Source organism: Nasonia vitripennis, chromosome 1 (genome assembly GCF_009193385.2).
Source record: "Nasonia vitripennis strain AsymCx chromosome 1, Nvit_psr_1.1, whole genome shotgun sequence".
Classification (NCBI taxonomy): domain Eukaryota; kingdom Metazoa; phylum Arthropoda; class Insecta; order Hymenoptera; family Pteromalidae; genus Nasonia; species Nasonia vitripennis.
In genome coordinates, this window is record NC_045757.1 from 17,920,253 (window position 1) to 17,945,361 (window position 25,109).

A 25,109-nucleotide genomic window follows, 5' to 3' on the forward strand; every position below is an offset into this window, starting at 1 on the left:
TCCGTATAATTAATACAAACGAGCCGCCGTCGACTCCGCTGCACTGCGGTATACAGTTATACGCGCGAGAGCTCTCCCTGTGTACACTCGCGAGAGCGGCGATCAACCGGAAAACGCGAGCGGGGAAAGCGAAAGCTCTCCCGTGTATTAATTGCGTCTAATTTCGCGTCAATTTGTTGCGACTAATAGCGCGAGTGCTTGTCTTGCTAGACCTGCGCGCCTGTATTATATGCGATGCCCCGGCACGCACAGTAGCTTAATTATATACGCATACGATTTTTTTATCCGTGCGCATTTGCGAATAAGCGTTGCGTCATCGGTAAATCACCCTCGCAAAAAGTCACATCAGAGAGTTCTCTGTGAGCTGTGTACGCTTTAAATAATTATAATTACGCGAAGCGAGAGCGTGCTCGGCCAGTTCGATCGCGATTCGCAATGCTCTCCCATCAATAATCGCGCGCTAATGATTTTCCACGAGAGCTGCTGCCGCTCTGCTATTGCTGTGGCATCAATTTTCCCTTCTATCAACAAACTCTGCGCGCGCTCGCGCTTTTGCAAATGTATATAATCAGGTATATACGCGTATCGAACGCACCGATGATTTCCGCTCTGCTAATGCTCGCGTTTGGGTCAACAAACGCGCGGAGCGAGCCAATAACTGGCCGCGCGGCGGCTACGTGTAAAACTTACGTGTAACATGTATAGAGCGTACGGGCTGCAAATCTCAGAACACAACACACAGCGACGCTTCCGTCGAAATGCCTCGTGTAGATGAGCTATCGACGTCGGCGATAACGTGCAAAACCGAACCGCCGAGCGTGAAAGAGAGACGCGACGCACGTGAGAAAAAACTGGGCCGCCGGTTGCAAAGCGACGCGCGCACGCGAACGTATTCCGATGCACGAGGAGGAACATTTAACGAATCGTATTATAAATATTTTTTTTTCGTTCCGTCGTCGCCGTCGTTCTGCCAGTAGGCGTTATTATTCAAATTTCTTAGAAAAAACAGCTCAGTTGCTAGCTCGCGATTAGCAATTTCAATTATTGCCGCTCTCTCTCGCGACTCTCTGGCATCTGCGTTTATATACATCTAGCGCGCACGTCCTGCACTTATTTTTCCCGCCGCGACTCTTTTTCGCGCTTGTTGTTATTTACATACGTAATGCGATCGCACATCTATATGTATACGTGTATAGCTATTCCGTGCGCACAGCGCATATACGCGAACGTACATATACACGCCATCACGCGTGTACATACCGGCGAGAGGCACTTAAATTAATTGACTGCTCGCGTTCCTTGTACCGCCGTACGTATGTATATCCTACGTATATTTTATTAAAAGGCTATGCGGTTATATTCTGCAATTTTTTCTTTCATCTGCGCCCATCGATTCTCTTTGACGCAAGTTCGAAATTCTGTATGACGGATACACCATTATCCGTGGATATGACGAATTTATATCGCGCTCGATGGCAAACTGCAGCTCTCAATGGAGCTTTGTTTGTCCTTCATCAAAAAAATCGTCGGAATATATAAAGCCAGACAGTTTAAACGAGACAACTGCAGCTAACGGCGACATCAATCCGCATCGACGCATAGGCTACTGCACATATCGCTCGCTGCAATGTATTATTCAGCTCGAAAGCCAGCGCGTATATTTCACCGGTCAAAAGTCTGCGCGCACGGCGCACCGCATTGCACGCAATCGCGCGCGTAATGAAGGCACATTATATCCCCGACGCGTAAATCGGTAGGCCAACGCAAATTCGCGCGCGCGTGCGAGAGAGAGTGCGAGTGAATTATACTCCCGTTTTACGAGAGACGCAGCCCGTTATCTTTCCTGGCTCGCGATGATTCAGCCCCGGCGGTGGTTCGCGTGTCGCGCTCGCGCACACCGGGCGAGCCTTATCAATTTTGCCGGTATTCCTTGAGCCCTACGTGTGTGTGTGTGTGTGTGTGCGACAGCGAATTGATTGGATTTTACTCGGCGCCAAAATGCAGCGTGACAGCTGCGCCGATCGTTTGTGTAATTTAATCAGGCTGAGTGCCGCCGCTGCGGCATACAGTACATTAGAAGTGGAAGCGCGAAAGTTTAGATAAGCGATTGCCAGCTGATTGGTTAATGAGGATCGTTAGCGCGCGTAAATTTCAATATGAGCGTGATGTCTGCTTTGCCGCATAACTGCAGTCGTATCCGATAATGTATTTCACGCCGTATTGCAATTTTCTATAAATTCCATTTAGATTTTCTTCATATCTCCGCTGACGACTCACTGTATACGTAGGTACTTTAATTAATTTTTGGTCGGCGCACGGGGGGTGTCGATTCCAATTAAAAGTTTGATTCGCCGCTCCAAACTTTAACTGCCGCTCATCCTTTAAGCTGTGCCGGTATGGAACGAAAACGAAAAGCTCGACAAGAGTATAGCGCCGCAATCTAAAGTGCGTACTGCTTCTTAAATGTTTATACGTTTATCGCGCAGCGCGGATGCTTTTAAATTTTTACGGCTCACGAACAATAACGAGAAGAAAGTTTATCTCAATAAAGCGCCCCTGAGTCGCAGCGGGGACAAAAAGGCCGGGAGTGGAAAAATCGAGCTCGCGCGTGTGGGGAGATAAGAAGCGGAGAAGGGAGAGAAACCGAGAGAATGAAATGCAGTTCGCGAGTTGCGTACAATGCAGGTATAGGTAGATCGCGCTGCAGGGAGAACTGGATTTACGAATGCGCATTAATTATGAATTGTTCTTTTCGTTCAATTTTTTCCGATCTTTTCTTTGCGCGCTCACCCCTCCTTTTTGTCCTGCTCCCTCCCTCTCTCTCTCTCTCTCTCTCTCTCTCTCTCTCTCTCTCTCTCTCTCTCTCTCTCTCTGTCTCTGTCTGGCCATATGAGCTCAATTAATAGCTGAAAAACTCCGAGTCATTATGAATACACACGCGCCGCCGCCGTCGCTGCGTAATCGAGACGCGCGTAATGGTGATTGTGCGCAGCGCGTTTAATTTTTCCGCATGCACGAGCATAGCGTGACGGATAAATAAACACGCGAATTCGATGCCCACTCTCGCGCATTGCTAGGAAAAATTACATCCGGTAAGTCGAGAACGAAACCAGTTTTCCATCGATCGATTCCGAGTGAAATTCGATACCGGTCGCCGCGGCGGAATAACGGCTCGGATCAGTTTGCGGTGGACGTTATTTTCCGAGGAATACCAAATTTATCGACTGCATCTGCATATGACTGTTTCGAAATAGTGGAAACAGAGCCGAATAGCACTCGATTATTAGCTGCGTAGACAAACAGCCAGTCCACAACGCAGGCGGGGGCGCAAACAATCCGTAACAAAAAATCATTATTGCGCCGGTGCAGTAGCGACTTCCGGAATCATCAATAGCAAGCAGCGCGAAACAACGAACGCGCTAAAAAGCGCACACTGCATGCAGCAGCAGCAGAACGTCTCCGCTCGAGTTCCTCTCAATCAGAGGGCGCAGGCAATTAGCGGCGAAGAATTGCGTCTGCTGCTGCAGCGGTGAAAAAGGCAGCGGCACTCAGCCACCTGTATGGAAAATCGCGAATCGACGTCTCTCTTTCTCTCGCGCACTGTGTACAGCGTTTCCGGCCTGCAGCGTGTCTAAAAGCCAATTAGGCGGGATCCGCGCATATACCTATAAGTGTGTGTGTGTGTATGTAGGTATATCGGGCCGCTCGCGAGTTCTCCGACATCTGCGGGACGACGTGTGTCGTTGCTGCCGCACTCGGCGCGTCAATCGGGATGACGTAATTGGCGTAATTGCTTCTACGTGTAGCGCCCCTTTCGGCCCGTCACACGTGCCGTCGCGCAGTATAGTGTCCCGCGAGCGGTCCCACGCTATACTTTCCCAGCAGCACAGGCCGAATCTTCTTGACGATTCGGTTTCCATTGACGGATTTAGCGTCTCTGATGCTGCGGGGGAATTATCGGCAAAATCACGGATTCCTGATGTGGCACACGTGATCCTGTAATACCGTTTGCCCCGCGTGGGTTTTGCCGGGAAATCAAATTTTCATACGGATGTGTTTGTCCGTACGTTCGAGAATCGGCGCTTCATCGAGGGTCTGTGTTTTCGCAAAAATTGCTGCCATCGTCGTTGCACCAGCGAAGGTGTATTATCGTCGGCGGCTCTTCTATCCCACATTCGTGCCCAGCTCTGCAGCGCCGTTCCGCGAAGCGAGAGCGCGTCGCTCGGAGCGTCATCAATTTCGCACACGCGAGTCCGATTTGCACGAAACTTCGCTCCGTTATTTTTTCCTGCCCCTTTCGACTGTCTCTGTGCGCTTCGTTTATATACGTATACGTGTACACAAAAGCCAACGCTCGCGGTGCGCATTTTAAGTTTCGCGGTTCGTCCATTTCTTAATTACCCTGTGTGCGATCCGTTCCCCTTTTTTCGCCATCTGCTCGTTAACGAGAGGAAAGGGAGAGAAAATGAAATTAAGCCCGTCCATAAAAACAAAACAAGGACTAGATTATATGCCGAGCGCGCGCTGCTACTGCGCTGACTCTGACGCGGCAGCTTCTTTTGGGGAAAATATAACTTAACTAAATTGTTTCGGCTGAGGGCGGCGACCTTCTCTGTGGTTTTTGCTCGAGCAAAGTCGTCTGGTCGCGAATTAGCTCTGCTCTTTAAACTTCGTTATATAATATAACTCCGTGTACGTTTTGAGACTAGAAGCACAGCGGAGGATGGATATTGGATACATATAGCCCGTGGAAAATTGGAGAACAAAGCTGCCGTCCATCGAGGAACATTTCGCAACGATCGAGCAAAGTGCAGCCAGGCACGTAGCGCTATATACTTCCAGACCGAGACTGCACACACACATACAGACGAGCAGACAGAGCGGAAAAAGAAGCCTGGCGCGGGGGGGGGGGGGGCGAAAAAATACGCTCGCCACTTCCGACTAGCTAGCGCCGCTGCGGCTGCAGACGCCCGGAAATTGAAGAAGCGCCGGTACGCGACCGAGCGAAATTATTTATTACTTTATCCCGGCCCGCGTATACATCAGCGCTATCTTGACGCTATACGTGTATATAGTTATACGGCTCGCACAGTGCACGTACTGTGCGCCGGGCAAACAGAAGAGAGAGATACGGAAACGAAATTTTATTCGAGAGACTGCTCGCGCACTTTGGCCGCGCCGCGATAATTTTTCGGCGATGTTGCTCTTTCTTCGTCTATAGACACTGCGCGAGAGTGGTGGAATACGCGTCTATGAGTTATGGGGGACTTTAATGGTCGAGATAAAAATCGAAGTGCTTATGTTGGCGGAACGCCGCGCGGCACTACTCGGCTATATTGCGCATGAAAAACGTCACACCCTCCCGGCGTTTTCGCGAATGATTGGTGAGCTTTGTTCGCGTGTGCACGCGGCTCTTCGCAAGGAAAATTATTGCCTTCGTAATTCACCGCTCTACGTGAATTAGGCGCCATAAAAAGCTATGCACATGCGGAAATCTCAAGGGTGTAAGCCGGGGGAAGAAAAAATGCGGAAACGGGGTTGCGGTCGAGGAATTTTCCGACCACGACAACGACTCCTCCTCGAACGTCCTTCTCGCGGGTAAGCCAATATTGCCCGGGTCAGAGTTCAAAGCTTAGGGAGTATGAGCTGCTCTCGGACCCTGTGTGTATGCGCTTATATGCCGCGGCTCGCTTTTTTCCTCACCGCGAGCTCAAAAGGTACAAAGGCGCATCTCCGTCTCTAATTTTCTTTTGCTTTCTCTCTCTCTCTCTCTCTATCTCTCTCTCTCTCTCTCTCTCTCTCTCTCTCTCTCTCTCTCTCTCTCGGTTTACCTTAAATCCTAGACTATACCCTATCCCCCTTTTTATCCGTTCTCTTGTATATCAGAGAGCGGCAGCGGGAGGAAAAAAGTACACGATTTTCGCGGAAAAGTTGTAATTGCTCCTCCAAAGATTTAACATAATGTATTTAACTTTCGAACGATCTCATTGTTTATCGTCGCACGCGAAGCGGCGCAATCTTTCAATCTTCCATTTTCTCTCTGTCACTATCCTCTTTTTCTACCTCTGCTTCTTTTCTCCTTTTTCTCCGCCAGCTCTTTATTATTCTCCCACTGACTTTCTCTCCCTCTCTCCTCTTCTTTTCCGTTCGCTTTCTCGCGCGGTGCGACGACCCAATCTACGTCGGTACGCGCTGCTTGAAAAATTATGACCGGTGGGAAGGAGCAGCGAAGATTAGTCCCAGAAGAATGGCCCCGGATAAATTAGATGCGCGCGCGAGCGAGAGTGAAGAGAGAAAAAAGAGCTGCGAGAACAGCCGCGCCAGGTATATTCGGCGGGGTTATTAAAATTTTACCGACTCGTTTATTTCGTGCCCCAGAGTTGGATTAGTCTAGGGTTGACGCTCAACTTTTCAGAAGTTCGCCCCCTTTATAACTTTTTAATTTCTTGATATGCGCGACGACGTGATTCCGCTGCAGCTATACCGCGCTATATCTGAAAAATCTCGGCAGCTCGCCGCCCCCGGCGGATTTCACTTTTATATGTATCTTATTAAATTTACGATTCCGGCCAAATTACGGTCATTCCCTCGAGTCAGCTGCGCCGACGGAGCAAGAATTTCGCAGAGATTCGAATATAAAGTTATCGCGCGCCAAGCACTGCGGACTGAATTTCGTTGCTCTGAAATATTTTCCCTCTCGGCTCTTAAACACAGATACAATTGCTCGCTCTCTCGACAGAAAAAAAACTTATCGCCACCCGAGAGTAATATAACTACATTTGGCTACTGACAAAACGCGAGCTTGCGAATTTCCCTTAATTACCGAGCGGCGCGGCGCTGGGAAAAAAATTAAAGGCGCGATCTTTTTTTTCCCTCTTTGGAGGCTCATTTCGCGATATATTTCTCAGAGGGCGAAGAAAGAAAGAGGAGACGGAGGAAGAGAAAAAGCCGCTCTGGCGGCGCGCTCGCATGTCACGGCGAAATCGAGTAAAAAAAGCCGAGCGCGGAGGCATAAAAGAGTTGCAGCACGCTAAATACAAAATGCGCGTGACTCGCTGACACCCGACTCCGGGGCTCGAAATTAAATTTTAATAAAGGCGCCTCTATGCCAGCCGAGCAAACACATGCATACACACACGCGCACAAACAAGAACTCGACAATGGCACGCATCGAGAGAGATAATTATATCGCGCGCCGATCGACCTGGAATCTTCTCCTCCTCCTTCTCCTCGACGCGAGCAAAAACTTGTCCTCGAAAAATACGGATTGCCTAACTAAAAGGGACCCGAGAAGACCTTTTCCTGCGGTGGCCTTCATCGTCTGGTCTCAAGGTGATATTCCACGCGGCTGCACCGACGCGATGACGCTCGCGTTTCTTTTTTCTCTCGCTTTTCGGACGCGTGCAGTGCATACACACTGCGGTGTTGTTACCTCGCGCTCTCTCTGCGGTTTGCCCCGAGGTGTTGCCTTTCGTGTCGCAAAGTGTCAATGAGTATATACCCCGCAGTCTCGCTCGCTCTCTCGACATTGATTTACAAAAGGAAGAGAGCGCACGTACGGGCTGTATATAATCTCATATCGTCGGGGCGCTAATTTCGTACAGGATGCATTCCTCGAATATTCTGGCGAGTCATACAAAGCAGCAATAAAGCTAGTCATATTAATAATAGCCTTGGAAATTTGCGGAGGAATGGTCGGAAAGCTTAATTATTCTACGAAATCACATTCTCTATTCGCGTAGTGTGTACGCGCGCGCTCTCCTTTCGCGGCACCTATACTTCTTTCTCTCGATTATTCTTTTTGCTCTCCCCGGGGACCGGTGCAAAAAGAAGGCGACGCGCCGAGAGGGCAAAAGAAAGATCGGCAGCTCGATGGACTTTGCCACCTTATAGCCCGTCGACGTCGTCGCCGTCCGGCCAGGCGTGATCAGCTTGTCGCAGGTGTGATCGTGAAAGACTATTTTTCTCCCTCTCTCTCTCTCTCGCTCTCTTCTCTCACTCCATTCTCGTTCAATTTTTTTTCCTCCTCCCGCTCGCTCTAACTACTTTTCTATTTATATCCCCTGCTCGGCTGCTGCTGCTGCCGCTTCCACTATTTTCCTCTTTATCATTCCCGTGTTAGCGGCGCTTTGTCCTTTTATTTATTTTATCCTTTATCCGCAGCGCGCATACATGTACTGAATATTTTCGTTATCCGCTCTATTTTTAGCTTCTCGTTTCTCGCGCGTCTTATTGCTCGACTCCGTTTATTAAATCCTCGACTTCTCTCTGCTCTTGTTGTTATACACGCGTCTTTGGATCGTCTCGTGGTTGCGGATTAATTAAAACGATACATATACGATTTTAAACGATCGCCCCCCTCTCGGTAGGTCTACCTTCCCTCCCCACGGAAAAAATCAATATACACAATGTCACTTCCTCAAGCATGCAGGCGACAAAAGCCAAGCGGCTTTTTGCCTCGCGGGGTGGTCTTTATGCTACCTTTTTCCTCTTGTCTCCCTGCGCCTTGGCCTTGCCGCCGAAGCGCTGCTGTATAATGCGCTCCATTTTCTCGTTCGCCACACGTTGCCGGCGCAGTGGCGAACAATGGCGCGAGCCTGCGTTATGCAGGTACCACTCACATGTCGGCGGCGTGTATGGAGGGAAGAGGGGGACGCCGGCGGTGTGTGTTCTTGTGTGTGTGTGTGTGCGCGCGCGTGTGTGTGTGTGTGTGAGAGAGAGAGTCGTACGTGTACGGAGGACTCGGAGGCGCGCTGATTGGCCTGTTTATTGGCTCCCGAAAAATGGGAGCGATACCTCCCTTCTTCTTTTTTCTCCCTCTCGGCGTACTACACCCTTATTCTTTTCTGCGAGCGTGTGTATAGCCGGAGTTTATGCACGCACGTCCGCAACGCCATTGAATTATACAGGGAAAGAGCTCGGGTGTTTTTGCGCTTAAATCACTTTAATTCCGCTCGGGCTCTGATGAGAGAACGAGAGAGGGAGAGGAGAGCGTTATGTTCGCCGGCTCACGGCTGTCGAGTGCGTTATTGATGTAGCATTGTGCAGCGCTTTTAACGCGGTGTACTCGCGCGCGAGCTTAATCCAATCTGTTACCGCTTCATTAATGCGAGCCGGGGAACTTAAATCTCCTATCTCTGTCTTTCTCTCTCTCTCTCTCTCTCTTTCTGGTAACAAAGAGACAAGTGTGTTTAATGCGTTTTTGCGATTCGACGCGAGCGTGCGGTGCATGTGTTATGCAAAGGCAGCTCTCTCTCCCTCTGTCCCGCGCGACTGCGCGTTTATTATTTTTAATTAAGTTTCGATGTATACGTCGCGCTTAATGAAGCCAAATCGGGGTTTAATTTAATATCGCTGTTTCACGCGGCCATATTTTATACGCGGCGCGGGCAGTTCGTGGGATAAACGACGCTTTTTATACGCGCGTCATTTGATCCCGCGGAGAAACATCAATCCGGGCTTGTTAATAATTTCTCGGTGTACACGTCGGCAAATAAAATAAGCACCGGCATGAATCAACTCCCTCTCTCTTTCGCGCCATATCGAGATCTCGGCAATTGAATTCAGCCGTCGGGAGAGTGAGAGCAAAAAGCAAAAAATAATACTTCCAAATCGCAATTACGCCAAATTTATAGCTTATAAATGCACACGGGATCCAATATAATCCCGAGCACTCTTGCGTGTAGCAGCTCTCTCTCTCTCTCTCTCTCTCTCTCTCTCTCTCTCTCTCTTCTGCTCGCGCCGCGTACACGTATATTTACCGGCTACAAACATTGGCCGAGCAAACGAATGACACTCGATACACCGCGCGCGTATACCGGGCTGCAGCAGCAGCAGCTACATACATATCCATCCCCCCGATACATAAGAACATCTCAACGCGAGCGTTTCTCGCGCTGGCGTTTTGATTAACAGCCTCGTGCACGCTGCGCTGCCGCTCGTCGGTCCGCGCAAGACGCGCGTTTACATTTCCAGTTCGTGTACACCCGTTCGTATGTCTACATATATCTCTCGCTTGCTCGCTCGTGAATGGAATTACTCTTCATTGAGTTCTCGCTCGATATCAATGGCGCTTCGCCGCGTACATCGCGCGCGCGTGCAAGAGAGAGAGAGAGAGAGAGAGAGAGCCGAGTCTATATTTGTGCGCGAGCGAGTCGCAAGACTCGGGGATGTATAATTCGCTTGTAAACACATTGGAGAGACGGCCGTGCGACGCTCGGGGAGACGGTTTGCAATATTTGTCGGGACGAGAATGCAGCGCTGCCGCTCGGCGTAATTGGGTAAAGTCGCGAGAATGGCACGCGACGCTGTAGCTACCGCTTCCGCCCTTTCGTTTATGCATGTGGATCGACAGAGCCTTTCCTGATATGCTGTACACGGAGAAGCTGAATAATTGCTCGAAATTCGTGTGTATAAAAGCAGCAGATTTCTCGAGCGGATAACGATTTTGACGGGCTGGCTCGTCGAATGTATAAGATATCATGTGGGTCGAGTTTCGTTGAGAGAGAGAGAGAGAGAGAGAGAGAGAGAGAGAGAGAGAGAGAGAGAGAAACTTTCACACACTCCGGCTCGATGTCTCGACGATGTTGATTGACGTTCGCGCTGAGAACTATTAATTCAGCACCTCGATGATTTGCCGCGCGATAATCGCCCATTCAAAGTGTGCTAAGTGTGACGGGAGAACCACGTCGGAAACGCGTGGATTAGAAATTGAATTCGATTAATCGAGAAGCGAGCAATATATTATTCGGTTCTGCGAATTTCACCTTGCAATCCGGTGGTTAATGAGCAAACGCATAACCTGCATTGCCATTGCCCAATACCCCTCATATATAGCCGTAAACAGTTCACCAGAAGAAAATCAAACTAATGAGATTCCTTATATTATTTTTTGCAGGACCGGCATGTGAAAGGTGTCAACCGCGAGCCGCAGATGGACTCGAGTCAGGATTACCATTTGCAGTCTGGTTACGAGAATAAGACGCACACCGTGCTACGGTTCAATCGACGCTACGACACCTGCGATCCCCGGGACCTCAAAATTACGGTGAATCACTTTGACGATTAACGATCGGCCCTGTATACAGCATAATATAATACATACACCTCACAGCGGTCCCTTAAAAACTTAATTAAATTTCCATCGCCCGAGTGAAAGTGCATTATACGCGCGCTAAGTGCAACAGATCGACTTGTCGCTTTCGTCACCGTCCCGTCATAATTATATTTCGTGCATATAAAAAGCCTGACCCAGATATATGTTTATTCCTCTTTACATAGCTTGACTGCGAGCAGCTTTTCCTTTGTGCGTTGACGTTTCGAGCGGACCGCAGGGCTCTCGCATGAAATTGTCAACGAATCCCAGCGCGAGAACAATGGCTCAATTCCGCGCATCCCGGGAGGGAACGCAATTAACTTCATGCCTGAGAAGTATATACATACAGCGAAAAAAAAAGAAACTCCCGGGAGCCCCTGCAGTGCGCTGGAAAGAAGCGGTAAAAAAGAAAACAAAACGGAGAAAGAAGCCGTAGAATCGTGGACTACTCGGTAATTATGTATTTCGCGAGTCATCGACACACGGGAAATTCGAGGAATTTCCATTCCGCAACTTCTTATTGTCGCCCCTCGCTGTACGATATACACACCTACCTGCTCCTCCTCTTCTACATCGCTTGCCTCTCTCCTTCTTACTAACAGGACGTCGTTCCTCTTATGCTACCGGCTACCGTTCGTTATCTCGTTATTCTCGGAGCAAATACGCTTCTTCTCTTTCTCTCTCTCTCCTCTTCTTCTTGCTTCGGGTCTGCGGTTGCCCGACGCGACCGGTTCGCTCTCGCGCGCGGCCGATGTCGGCCGGTATTACGCGTCAATAAAAATCAGCGAAGCGTCGAGCCGGCATGTACATGACGCTTCTCCCCTCTCTCTCTCCCTTATACTTTCTAAGTATCTCCTTCTTTTTTCTGAAATCTCGAGCTCCTTGTTCGTGCTCGTTTTTTTCGTTCCTTGCATATGCATTTCCATGCGGCCCTCGCTCTCTCGGTGCTCTTTTTTTTCTCGCATTCGAGGAGATCTTTCACACTCGACTGGCCTCGGGTGCTCCTCTCTCCGGCAGATTCCTTTTCTTCGTCTTCTTCCGCGCTTATACTGCAGGATCTTCTTTCCTACGCCGCGTCTCTTTTTTCCACCAGAGACTGTATACGTGCACTCCAATGTGTCTCTCTCGAGATCCTTATACTTTTTTCCATCCTCTCCCCCAGTGTAGCACTAATATATAGATATTCTTTTTTTCGCGACAGAAAGCTCTCCCTCGGCGCGTCCGCAGCCGAGCGGAGCAGCAGCAGTGCAGATTACGCAATGTTATAGTTTGCTTAAAACGTTACGAGCCGCTCATCTCGCGCCATTAAAGCCTCGTAAAGAGCCGAGCCGAGAGGCAGAGAGCGACTCTCGCTGCCTTAGCACCTCTCGCCTACTCGGATTTTTCGCGGCTCGTATTTGCCTCTCTCGAAGCGCAGTAATATTTCCCTCGCGGAACCCCGACGCGTAAATCCATGAAAATTCGAAACCCTGTGATCCTAACCCACTAACATATATGAGCGCACACATATAGCCCTCTCCCCCTTTCGAGCTTTGAGAGCTCGCCGGCCGCACTGCTTCCGCGCGCGCGTCTCTTTGTGGCGTGTCCGACTGGGCAAAGGGGTGAAAGGAGCTCGCGCTGCACTTTCATTTAGCAAAGTGAATCTCATACTTATTACTGCGCGGCGGCGCCCATCGCGACGCCACTGCTGCCGCCGCCGGCGCCGTCCGCCCTGTCTGACGGTCTTTTGTCGAGACATCCCTTCTCCCTCACTCTCTCTACCACCGAGGTCTATAAAGTGCAGAGCTCTTTGAATGCCGGTAGCGGGGGTGGCGAGAGCCGAAGATCGTCAAAGGCGAGAGAAAGAGAGTTTTCAGAGGATAAGGGGATCGACGCGGGCTCATCGCTCGAGATTTCATCCGAGTTTTTTTCTTCTGCCTCGTAAAAAAGCTCGGTTATTCGTCAAGCAGGATATTAGATATTTTTCAGTGCGAGCGGTTTACAAGGCTTGAAAAAAATCGAGGTGAAATTCGCAACTCGTCTGCCGCGTACGTGTACGTACGTACGTAGGTTGAAAACAAACGACTCGTCCCTCCCTCCGACAAGCCCTAAACTCAGGGTTCCTCCCTCTCGTCCAGGAGTAGGACTTTAAATTTGCTGCGGCTCGTCGCACCTCCCCATTGGTCGACGGCGGTGGCTGCCCTCCTCCTCGTCGATTGCGATCAGATCGCGTGTGAGGTATATCGCCTCTCCTCCTCGCGCGGCGCGCGTTACGAGGACTATCAGTCCCGACGCATCTGCGCGCGCGGGCCGCTTCCGCGAGATCCTCCGCACAGGCTACACATACACGCTCTGTGTATGCCACCGAAGATAGGATCGTCGCTTGCGGTGGTGGTAGAGTATAACGCGCGTACGTGGCTGCTTTTCCCGCGCGCGAAAACTCGCGTGAGCCGCTGACGCGCGTTTGCCCAAGTTTGATCGAGTGTACTTAGGGCCATTGTCTAGATGCGAATCAGTATAGATTGAAGGAGGCTTCGTACCCACGCGCGCGCGTGTGCGAGTGGAAATATTAATGAAAGCGCGAAATCGATGCGTTTCGATATATAGGCAGAGAGAGGCAATTCGAGAAAGTATATCCCAAAGCGTCGTAAAACTTATTGAAAAAATCTCTCGTCTGTATGTACGTAGCTATAGATATATGTACGCACGAGCAGAGGCGTTCCGATTGACGTGCGCGTAAAAACAATCGGCCATATCTCGTATAACGAAACCAATATCTCCGCAGCAATCAGTCTAAATCATCGATCCGTGTGCCGTGGCCCCTAAAAAAGAACTCGAGACCATATACTCCGATAAATAAAATCCCGGCTGTGTGTGGATACTCAGCACTCCCAAAGCAATTTTCCTGATTGTGGTCTCTGCCCGGCCAGTCTCGCAAGAGTAGCCGCAACAGACGATAAACGAGAGACAAAAGCCCTCCCTCTCTCTTCCATACACACACTCCCGGTGTATAAAAAGCACCGATCTCACTGCGGAATAAAAAAACACCCGCGCGAGAATTAGGCGAAAGAGTACGGAGTACTATGTGCGGCGGACGTGAGTCGCCAACGGCAGCAGTCGGGGGAAAAGAGACGTTGAGCGTGCGACGTCAGTTCTTTTTTGCATATACAGCCGCGCGAACGGATATCGCTTAATTACAGGTGCATGCAAAATCGAGGAGTAATAGATCGATCGGCGATCGATCGAACGCTGAGAAAGGGGGAGCACTGGATGCCAGTGTGTGTGTGTGTGTGCGAGGTCGAGCGGGCGAATTCCTCGACTCGTCGTTTTTCCAGGCTAAGAGAGCGGTTTAATGAAATATAAGAAGGACGCGCGCCGGAATAGATTATTACGGGCTTTTTGCTCGGCTCTTGTCCCCGCGGAATTATAATGAAGCGCGCGGCTTAAACACGCCGCGGAAATAAATGGGAGTCTGAGCATGAATAAAAAACTTGTCTCTTACCGATACGTCAGGTAAGAGCGAAACGTCAAGAAGCGATTCTCTGTCACCTGGCGTCGACGATCTTAAATCCACGCGCTTACGCCTCCATCCAACGCTCTGAAAATTTCGCGCTTACCCGGCAGCTTAGACAGCTCTCTATATCCACTATAGGTTGTAGCTCGCTTCGCTCTCTCTCTCTCTCTCTCTCTCTCTCTCTCTCTCTCTCTCTCTCTCTCTCTCTCTATCTCTCTCTCTTATTCTTCGACGTAGCTCTCGAAGGCGGCGGCTGCTCTGACGTGTCTTCCTAGAGACAGCCGTCAGTTACGCGTCAAATAGACGAGTGCAGTTCGCTGACTGCCGGCTTTTTTCGGTCTCCGGTGCCTTTTTCGGCGGCCCTGTATCCAGTCAGCCGTTATAATCCCAGGAGAGATCCAGTTGGTTAAGACCGAAAATATTCCGGCGGCGGGCAAGGGTTCCGCGATGCAGTCGCTTTTACGCCTCGTCTGGTAATCTTGATTATAGTACCGTGAAGTATATCAAATTGAGGCCTCTTATATTAGTCAATGAATTTTACAGGGGAAATTCGGAAAAGTGTAGAAAGTATAGGTAATATTAGGGCCTCATTGTTATTCGAGCCGACGACTGCGGCGGATTAATCGAATGAACGTCAAATTAAGCGCGGCTTCTCTCTCCGCCCGCCTAACCCGTTTACGGGCTGGCGCGCGCCTCTATCGGACGTTAATATTGCGTGACTGCGAGCGTCGCTCTATTAATATGCAAGTGACCGCGAAAGAGAGAGGGTATATTCGTAGCGACGCCGATGCAAGGTGCGACGAAGCTGCAGTTTTTTTTTATTTCAAAAACTTTTTTACTATATACAGCATATGACTCATCCGGCGGTTTCTCGCACAGCAAAGTACAGAAAATAGAGCAGGCTTGCACACAGCTCTTGAAAGGACCAAAATCTTGCTTCTGACGGTAAAGCGTTATTTGATTTACGAGAAGTGCAGTCGCCGGCCTTTTGTATACCTATACACGCAGGTATAGCTAGTATACGGCACACAGTCAAAGTCAGAGAAGCTTGCGGGCCGATAAAAATGTCATTGGAGACAAAAGAGTCCTCTCTTCCTCCGCACGTCTCTCTCGACGGGCGAGTCCTCGTGCGGCTCGAGTGCGAGCTCAAACTAGAGTCTCTCTCTCTCGGGCAGAAGATTTGCGGGCATTTGAAGACACGCGATACAAAGTAAAAGCGCCTCCTTGAATAGGTCTGCAGCAGCGGTAGTGCGCTCTCCTCGAAAAGGAATCGAAGGAAAGATTCCATTTTGTAGGACTTTATATATACGTGTGTGTGCGCGCGCGGGCGTCGGAAGTGCTTCCTTCTTCTCGCATCCCCCCAGTGGATACTGTGTGCTGCTGCTGCAGTCGGCCAAACGAAAGCGAGAGAGCCTGCAAAACAAGAAGGAAAACGGTGAAATAGTGGGTACTCGGCTCGCGAACAGTAGCAGCAGCAGCTCTTCGCTCGCTGTGTAAGGAGAAAAGGCCGGCTCCTACTGCCGTACACACAATCCTTTTCTTTCCCTCGTTGTTCGGCTAAGATACACTCGGCGAGGCCTTCGCCTGCAGATGCACTCACTCCGAACACAATTAATCCATTAACGGCTGTACGACGATTTTTACGATTTTTACCTCATTGCTCGCTGAAATTCTATGGAAAAACCAACGACTGAACCGTCTTCTAATCGACATGGAAACTCCGGACAGATTTATTTGTAAGAAAACAAGAGCGTTCTCCATAAAAAGCTCCGATTCTCTTTTCATTTCCCTCGGCGAAACACGCAAGCATAGGAGATCGCCTCGAAAATGCCTTCATATACGCTCGCGAAGAAAAGCCCATTTCACCCGCGAGCAAGCCCCGGAACGAGCTGCCGAAGTACGTACGGGGACGTATATAGAAAGAAGGCCAAAGAAAAGACTTCTCCGAAAAGCTTTCGCGTACGAGAGGCGACGTTCCTGCACACACGCGTGTGCGCGGCTGCTGCCTCCGACGATTGGCTGGTTGACCTGGTTCCTGCACGTGTAGCCAGGGGGCCCACTGTGTGCAGCTCGGACTCGCATAAAGGGAAAATCGAATTCGAGCCGTTATATCGCGTACGAAACTTATTGGCGCCCGAGCGATTGAGGAATTCGAATTTCAAATGCGCGCTGGTGGTCGCCGACGGATGCGGCGGGGCTATGAGGACGGAGATATCCAGGCTTTCTCTATATATTCGAAAGAGAGTTTGAATCAATGCCAAAGAGGTTGAATGGCCTGTTAAAGCGGGAATTTCAATTATTTAATATACGCTCACGCGGGCACGGTTTATATAGTTCCACGATTACTATCCAATCGGTTAACGCGGCTGAGAGAAGCTTTAGTAAACCGCGAGCATGACTCTCGGAGGGAAATAAAAGGATTAACAGCGTACGCTTTCGGCCACGTCTTTACGACAGTGTCAAATGCGAAAATCCTATATGTATAATTAAGGCGGCGGAGACTTCTTTTACAACGAGATCCGGCTAGCCAGGCTAGTTCCGAAAACTACGGGTCCAACTACACATACACACACACACACTGGGCTGTTTCCCAGAGGTTTTCGTAGCAGCCACGATCGCGATGATAAAGTCGGCGCGCAGCTTGTAGCCTCCTCGTAAAAAGTCCGCGAAGATTTAATCAAAGTTTGCCGGACGGCCGGGACACAATATTGCGCGTCTCTGGTTAACTGTCCACCGTAAATCCGGTGAACTACTAGTGCTACTTCGCTGCGCCGTATACACCGAGAAATCGCCGGCGTTCTCTTTATACTGCGTCTCCTTACTCCCATCCAAGTGCGCTCTTTATAATACCTGCCACGTCTTGCAGTCAACTTCCGAGCTTTGCGTTTGTTTTCCCCTGCATCACTGCAGCAGCGCGCATCATTTCCAATTTTCTCCTCGTCACCCGCGCCTAATTCGTGTATAATGATTAATCGCGACACGCGCACGTATGCGCGCGAGTAGAGCTCGTGCGTGCCAAAAGCTCTTAAGGATCTTGACACCGTGAACGACTTCTCGCCCACGCCCCTTCCGATCGATTATCGCCCTCTCGCTCGGTCTACTTAACCGGCTACCAGCAGTATAGCATAGCGCCGCGAAATCTCGAAAATTGGGCTACACGCTGCGCAGGCGCAATTTCATCCATCGCGCGCTCGCGCGCCCACCGCTTTGTCAGACATGCAAATCAGCGCCCGCCGGCATACGAAATACAAAGCTAATGCAAAGCCGAAGTCATCGTATTTAGCGCGCTCGGGAAAAACGAGGCCGCGACGAAAGACGCGGCGAAAAGGGCCGCGACGCATGCGATCTCCCCGCGAGGCTATTTTTCACATGCGCGGGAGAAGCGCGCCTACTCCTCCCATGGGTTTACGACCCTGCGCTGGTTATTCGAGCAGTACGATTTTCAGCGTGCAGTTCTACGCAGAGGTGTTCGGAGAGAGCGAGTGCTTTTTCATATTTACACGCAGGTGTCGTGCTAGCTAACAGTTTACATTGCTCGTAAATCAGAAGTTGCGAGCGAGCCGCGATCGAGTAATTAAATTCCGTCGGCGTCGGATCCCGCTAATTTTATTTGATATTATATCGAAGGAAAAAATACCGACACACTCGCAATTTAGAATTGCGCGTGAATGCACGCGCCGAGCGATTATCCGAGCCAGTGTTTACTTCTTTCTTCGGAGCTGTATGATATACCTATATATACCGAGCGCAAGGATTTCCGAGAAATTTTTAATTAAAAGTCCGGGTTGTTTGCCTTTTTATCGCCTACCTTAGGGGCTGCAGCCCATTTCGCCGATTGAAATCTTAATATTTATTATCCGATTAGCCGGAGCAGTTTCGTGCAGGGCCCGGACCGTAATGCGACTCGGCTCAAGCGCACTCCGGCAAGAGGCGGTATATCTTTCTCTTTCTCTCTCTCCCTCCTCGCAGGCGCCCCGATATTTAACTCGTTGATTAATCATTATTATTAGAGCCGTTCGAGAGCCGCGTAAGTGTGCTTCGCGTGTATAAAATATAGGCGAGCCCGCGGAGAGGAAGTGGCGTGACAGCTTGAAATATTTTTTCATCCGCTGCGCGTGTTTCTACGGGCCTCGTATATTTATACGTATGACGAGTAGTACTTATAATTATTTCTTCTCTTCTCTGTTGCAGGTAAGCATATCCAAGAACCAAACTCTCATTATAGAGCGAGATGAGAAAGCTGCCGCGCGACTGTGAGTTTAATTTACAATTTTGCCTTGGCTCGCTCTTATTTTGAGCTGCGTTGGAAATACGCTGCGTTAATCTCTCGCTCGGCACTGCGTATGCGATGTTAATTAAAGCGTCGGGCGACAATTTTTTAATTATACGACACGGCCGATAATGATACCGCGCGAGAGCAGCGGAAGCGGCGAAGCGAGAATTTTAATTGATACGCACTGCGCACCCAGATCGAATTTCCGAACTGTGTAAGTATAAAATGATAAACCGTCAGCCGGCAACGCACTTATCGATACGTACGTGAGCATCTCTGCACACGTGCTCGAAACTCCTCTCTATAAATAATCTCGCGACTCCGTGCGCATCGGTCCCGGCGCGCGAGATAATTTGTTCCGCAACGCCGAGAGATGACTGGTGTTCGCGCTCGCGTGTATGTATAAGAGAAGGGCGCAGATGTTGCACTTTTTTGCGCACCGCGCCGTCATCCTCTTCTTCCTCCTTCGCCGGTGACGCGGACCACCCAGATTTCGGGAGACTAATTCGCGAACGAGTAAATAGCGACGAGGGACGCGTGGGCGGGGCGAAGGGACGAGCAATACGCGTAAACATCCTTCGAGAATTTCTCTTCCCCTTTCGCCGAGGAGAATGTCGCTAATAAAGCACATACGAGCGACACACATCGCGCACACTGCCGAGCGCGCGTCTATTTTTAATTGGCGCCTTCACAAGCTTCCCCGCCATTCGTCGCAGAGAGCTGCCGCGGTGATGCAGTGTCCGTCGGCGCTACTTTCGCCGCTTAATAGCCGGGCCTATGGCGTGTGTAATTGTAACCTCGTTAACGGCCGGGGAAGAGCTCGTAACGCGTCAATTATGTCTTCGCGGCTATCCTTCTTCAGAATCAGCGCGCTTCTTTGTGCGCTCGTTGAGCGTCGAGTGCGAGCGCTCTCGAGAGAATGTCTTTTGTGCATCGGAATTGTTGCGCTCGATTGAAACTTTCTACCGAATCGCGTAGAAATTACGCGAGTCTCTTATTACTCGAGGATTAGCATCGCCGTGGAGGGTCTATGGGTGGCATTTTCTCTCTCTCTCTCTCTTTACGTGCATAAGCTCGAGCTAAGCCCCGCGGAAATTGCGGCGTAACGCGGCTTTAATAACGCTCAAATTCGAATTTGACGCGGAGCTTGGTACTGCAACTGCGAGATGCGTGCGCGGTAGCCCAGGGAAATCGAAAAATTTGAATTTTGAATCGGTTAATTTCACTTTGACAGCCGCAGCTCCCCTATACATTCTTATTATTCATGAGGCTCGTGCGCGCGCTAAAGAAAATCACGTTACGACTTTCCGATGGTCATCGCGCAGCTCCGTCGCGCCGCTGCTTTTTGCCATGTAAAATGTATGCTAATAACTTCGCGAATAGTTATAACAGCGCGCTCGGCGCGCATTAATGCTGTTAGACCTTGCCGCGCGCGCGCGGCTCCTCCTCGTTTGTCCCTCGCCTGCGCGCGCGAGAGGCTTAGGGCATAAATTGACTGGCGAAATTGTTCGTCGAAACGCGTGCGCGGACGCGTGGCAAAAGTTGGCTATATTTTCCGCTGGCGTGCAAACTTTCGAGCTCTCGTTTTGTTTTCGCCTCGTCGAAGCTTAATTTCCGCGCTTATACACGGAACACGAGATAGGAGATGCGAGTCTCTCATTGTTTTAGTTGAATGGGGGGTGTGTACAGCGCTTGCGGAACTTTTCGATATAGAGATAAACAGAGACACAACTCGATCGCTCTCAACTTCGCGCGAAAGCGGTTTATCGCCTCTTTTATAGCTCGGCGAGTATGTTTTAATGTTACAGGATCGAATAAGATAAAAAACGCCATCGTGGAATTCCCGCGTACAGAGAGGAAAAAAAGGCTCGTCGTCGCGCGGCGGCAGCGTCGGTAAGTTAGTTAAACCGTCGGCGATTCCTGGGGATATTTGCTCGGGATTACGGCTTCTTTTAACTTCGCTCTGGCTCGCGGAAATACGCCTCTGAAGTCGCCAAGGACAGCGGCGGCTCTGTCGTCGAGATTGCCGTAGACTCGGAAAATCGAGAAACTTGGCCGCCACTGCCGCGAGAAGTTGCGACAAGGGAGTAGGATGAGGGCCGCCGCCGAGCGAGCATCGATACGATAGGAGAGCCCGAGTGAATTCCGAGCTCCGAGACGGAACTGATCTCCGAGTCTTCATTTCTCTTTTGCCCAGCCCCGCGACTACTCTTGCTACTGGCTTTTTTCTTATATACCTACTATTGCTACTACTTCTTCGCCCAAGTTGCTTTCTCTCCCTTCTATATATATATGTGTGTATATATACATATATATGTATATATACCTGAGCGCGCTGCTGCAGAGAGGCGAATCCTTTGCTTCTGACAGTTTCTTATAGTCACTTGGGGAATGACTTTCTTGTCGTATGGCACAAGTTGCGAGAGAGAACGAGCCCCGGAGTTTCCTATTAAAATGATGAATACCGCGGGCCTGCTGATGCTGAAGCTATACATGTAGACACTGCTCGGCAAATTTCCTCCGTTCATCCTCGAATATTGCCGTTGTCGCGTGCGTATCCAACTGATTTATATTGATTTTCTTTATCTGCGATCTTTCTCTCTTATTTTCTCCATACACCCGACGATTGCGCCGGAGGCATAATACGCCGCCGATGCGAAAGCCGTGAACTTGTTAATGTATTTATGACGCGGCTATGAATACCAAGTAATTGCTGCAGCTCGACTCTCGTGGCAGCCGGTTGTGTATATAAGTATATAAAAAGAAAAGAGCGCGCGATTATAAATATCAGGTATACATAAGGATGTGATTTGTTCTATTTTCAACGCCGCTCTCGGAAATATAGACGACGCTTCCGGGGATATCGCGCGGTAAACATAGCGCGGCGCCGCGAATCCTACTTTAATTGTGTCGGTAACTTTAAATATAGACTGGTGTGGCAAATTAAACATTTAAAGACGAATGCAATCGTGCTCTTTAATTCTTCATCGAAGCACGGAGGCGTTGCGCGTGTAAGAACTTGCGTAATTATTTAGATATAAGAACGAGCAAAAATACGCGCATTCCTGCAGCTCGCGAGCCATTAATACATTATTTATTCGTTTTCAAAAAAAGCGTCACCTCTGCGTCCGAACGAGGTCGGATCGAAGTCGCAAAAAAACTCGCGATTAATCGCGTAATTGCGCTGCTAGATTTATTGCTCGTAAATCCGTCGAATATCTCTTGTCCTTCTATACTGTATAAATATGCTTGAAACTAAACGAAACCGAGTAGACAAAAATCGCTGAAAGAGAGAATATGTTCTCTCCGTTCAAAGGCCCGCCAAAGCGCTGCGGCGTCGACTACACAGTACACATCGCCACTCAACTTATGCGCATCCTTTATCTATAAGCATCGCGAGAGCCACGAAGGCAAAAACCTGACCGCGGCCGAAGCGAAAGTGAGGAGCGCACACAGCTCTTTGTCGTCGTTTTGCTGAAAATTCAACGGCTACTGCGCGGCATTAAATGCGTATACTACCCCGCGAGATCATTGTTCCATTGTATTCGGCAATCGAGGCATGCGCATACGTATATGCCTGCGTACCGCCGCACGCGTGTACGCTGCTTATTTTTAGGGCGAGTATGAATGCTGCACCGCGTTTTTTCCGATAAATTAGACTTTAAAATAGCTGTAACCACAGGGGAATGAATTTAATACCAAGGACGCGAACGGAGGCGAATCAAAATTTTCTCGGTTTTTTTAACTGCGTTTGATCGTGATTGATACGTATGAATTTTATTCGCGACTCGTGTGCCGTGTGCGCATCGACAAAGCGCGATATTGAAACGTTTCCGTCGGAATCATTACTGCTGCATCATGTTTGATCAGCGATATGGATTCACGTATAGCTTTTTGCATTATAGCGAGCCTTCGTACTTTGACGAAATATCCCTTATGAGGAGAGAAAAGCAATACAACGCGATCGCTGGCAGTTCAAATAAAATTTAATTACACGTCGGATGCATTAAACCGGAAAATACGCTCGCGCATCACCAAATAGCGCACAACGGTATTAATTGCGAGGAGACGACCTCTGTTCGCGATACGCGTATACGTATACATAAACTCAGCGTTCGCATCAGCATATCGGTGCCAGTGCATATAGCGAAAGATCACGTAAAAAAGCAGCAGCACTCCGAAAAAGAAGATCTGGAAAAACGCAGTCTGCAGCAGCAGCAGGATATCCGTTACGTCGATCGCCGGCGCTCTCACGTACAGGCGCACAAATCGAGAAGCGTATCGGGGAAAAGACGCGGGAAAATGGGACACCGATTGCCATCGAGCTTCTCTCTCGCTCGCTCGCGGAGAAGAAGCCAACTTGCATATTGCATTCTCGGCTCTCTCTCTATCTCTCTCTCTCTCTCTCTCTCTCTCTCTCTCTCTCTCTCTCTCTCTCTCTCTCGCTTCCGCGCTGCGCAGCATCTCCTTTTCAGATGACATGTCATTTTGCGCGATCCTCCTTTTTGCCGCGCGTGCGTGCAGCTCGCGAAAAAATTTAGCCGATATGCATACGGAGACGCCGCTGAATTCATAAGTTTTCCAGAGGGGGCAGGGGGAATTCCCGATGTTCCGCGGGGGATCGTTACGAGGGATGAGAGGAATTCGATTACGCGATCAATGGCCAGAGGCGATACGTACGCGTCGGAGTTCATGAATATCAAAGCGGGAGATGTAAAAAATGTCCATAGCGTCGGCTTTTTTCACGCTCTCGATACGCACAAAAAAACGTATGCGCATATCGCAGGGACTTCGAGTCGAGTGACGCCGAGATTCTTCGCCGGCGGGTTGGATAGTGTTGCAGGATGCATGGAAACAGCGTTATTTTCTCGGCAAAAAAGCTGCATAATCGGCTTTGCGCAACGGCACACGCGCAGCGCTTGCATTAGCGCCGATTATAAAGGCGAGCGCTGGCGTCTGTTATTCTCTCCTTCTCTCTCTCTATAGCACGCGAGTCTCGTCTCTATTAAGAAAGATCGCAGGCGTGTCTCAATAAAAGCGTCGCCTACGTGTGCGCTGGAAAAATGCCGCGCCGTCTCAAAGAGAAAGGAAACACGGCGCCGCGGCTTCGCCCACGTCCAATCATTCGGAGAACGAATTGATACATCGGTGCGTTTCTTGCCGCGGAATTTCCGATCCGCAATGCGTGTACTGTGCGTATTATACGCTATATATTACAATCCGAGAGCGGCAGATTGCGAAAGGCGCGCGTTGTAAAAGGAGCTCGTCTGGTGACGTAATTCTCGCTTCACATCGAATTTAAGATATAACGAATTTTATCTTCACGCAACGACGACTCATTCGCCAACAGTGCGATTAATAGAGTCATCGCTGCGGGCGGCTCACTGTTATAACCGCGGGAGTGCGTCAAAGATAAAAATCGCGCGATAAATCCCAATTCCCACACTCGCTGAGGCAGCAGAAACGGCATAACACTCACGGCCGAGAATAAGTTCGAGGAAATTCGCATCGAGAGCGGCGTGACGCCTTCAATTTAAAACAATTTAAAAAAAGAAACGTTATAGCAACGGCGCAGGAAGAGACAAAAGCCGGAGGATACAACGCGAAGCGCTCTCTGGAAGATAGCCGAGTGAGTAATTCCCGGCAATTTATCGGGACAATTGTCGGAGATCGGTATCGCGGCCGCACGAAAGTCGCGCGCCCATACCAATTCATCAGGACAATATAAGCGTCATTAAGATAGCTCCAATATGGAGCTCTGCAGGATCGTTCCTATATATCGGCCGCACGCGTATTCGGTTTTATACCGTCGAATTCGATCCCCTCCCCCCTACTTTCGGGAGGATAAGGGGCGCTGCCCGGATTATCTCGAGGGCGGATCGTTGCGGCGGTCTGCGTGTATTGCGGACGATTTTGTTTGACGGTCTTATCGCTGGATTGCGATTTTCGGGGGAGTTTTCAATTTCCGGGAAGAGGGAATTAATTTTCACTCGGCTTGCGTTGGAGCGGTACACGATCAAAGCTCCGCGCTCGATTCATCGAATCTCGGATGCTTACACTCACCGCATCGACAGTGTCAGTAGCGCGCGCAAAAAATGCGTTGTTAATTTCCACGATAGTCAATGCGGCGCGCGTTGCTAGAATACCTATACGGAATCACAATGCAAATTGCTAGATTGTACAGATGGAAGCCGCAAATAGGATGCGCGATTAAGTAACCTATTGTACCTGTTAAGCATCGTCGTCGC

General features: G+C 49.7%; 1 protein-coding gene across 3 annotated transcripts in view; it reads left to right on the forward strand.

Moving 5' to 3' along the window:
• LOC100115632 (MOXD1 homolog 2) overlaps positions 1-25,109 on the forward strand; it is a 432,542-nt gene that overhangs the window by 380,097 nt on the left and 27,336 nt on the right. For all 3 annotated transcript variants that reach the window (XM_032595855.1, XM_016990123.2, XM_001600248.6), the window contains one exon: positions 10,898-11,047. In XM_032595855.1, coding sequence (XP_032451746.1) covers positions 10,898-11,047 — 150 coding nt within the window. The remainder of the gene's footprint in view (positions 1-10,897; positions 11,048-25,109) is intronic.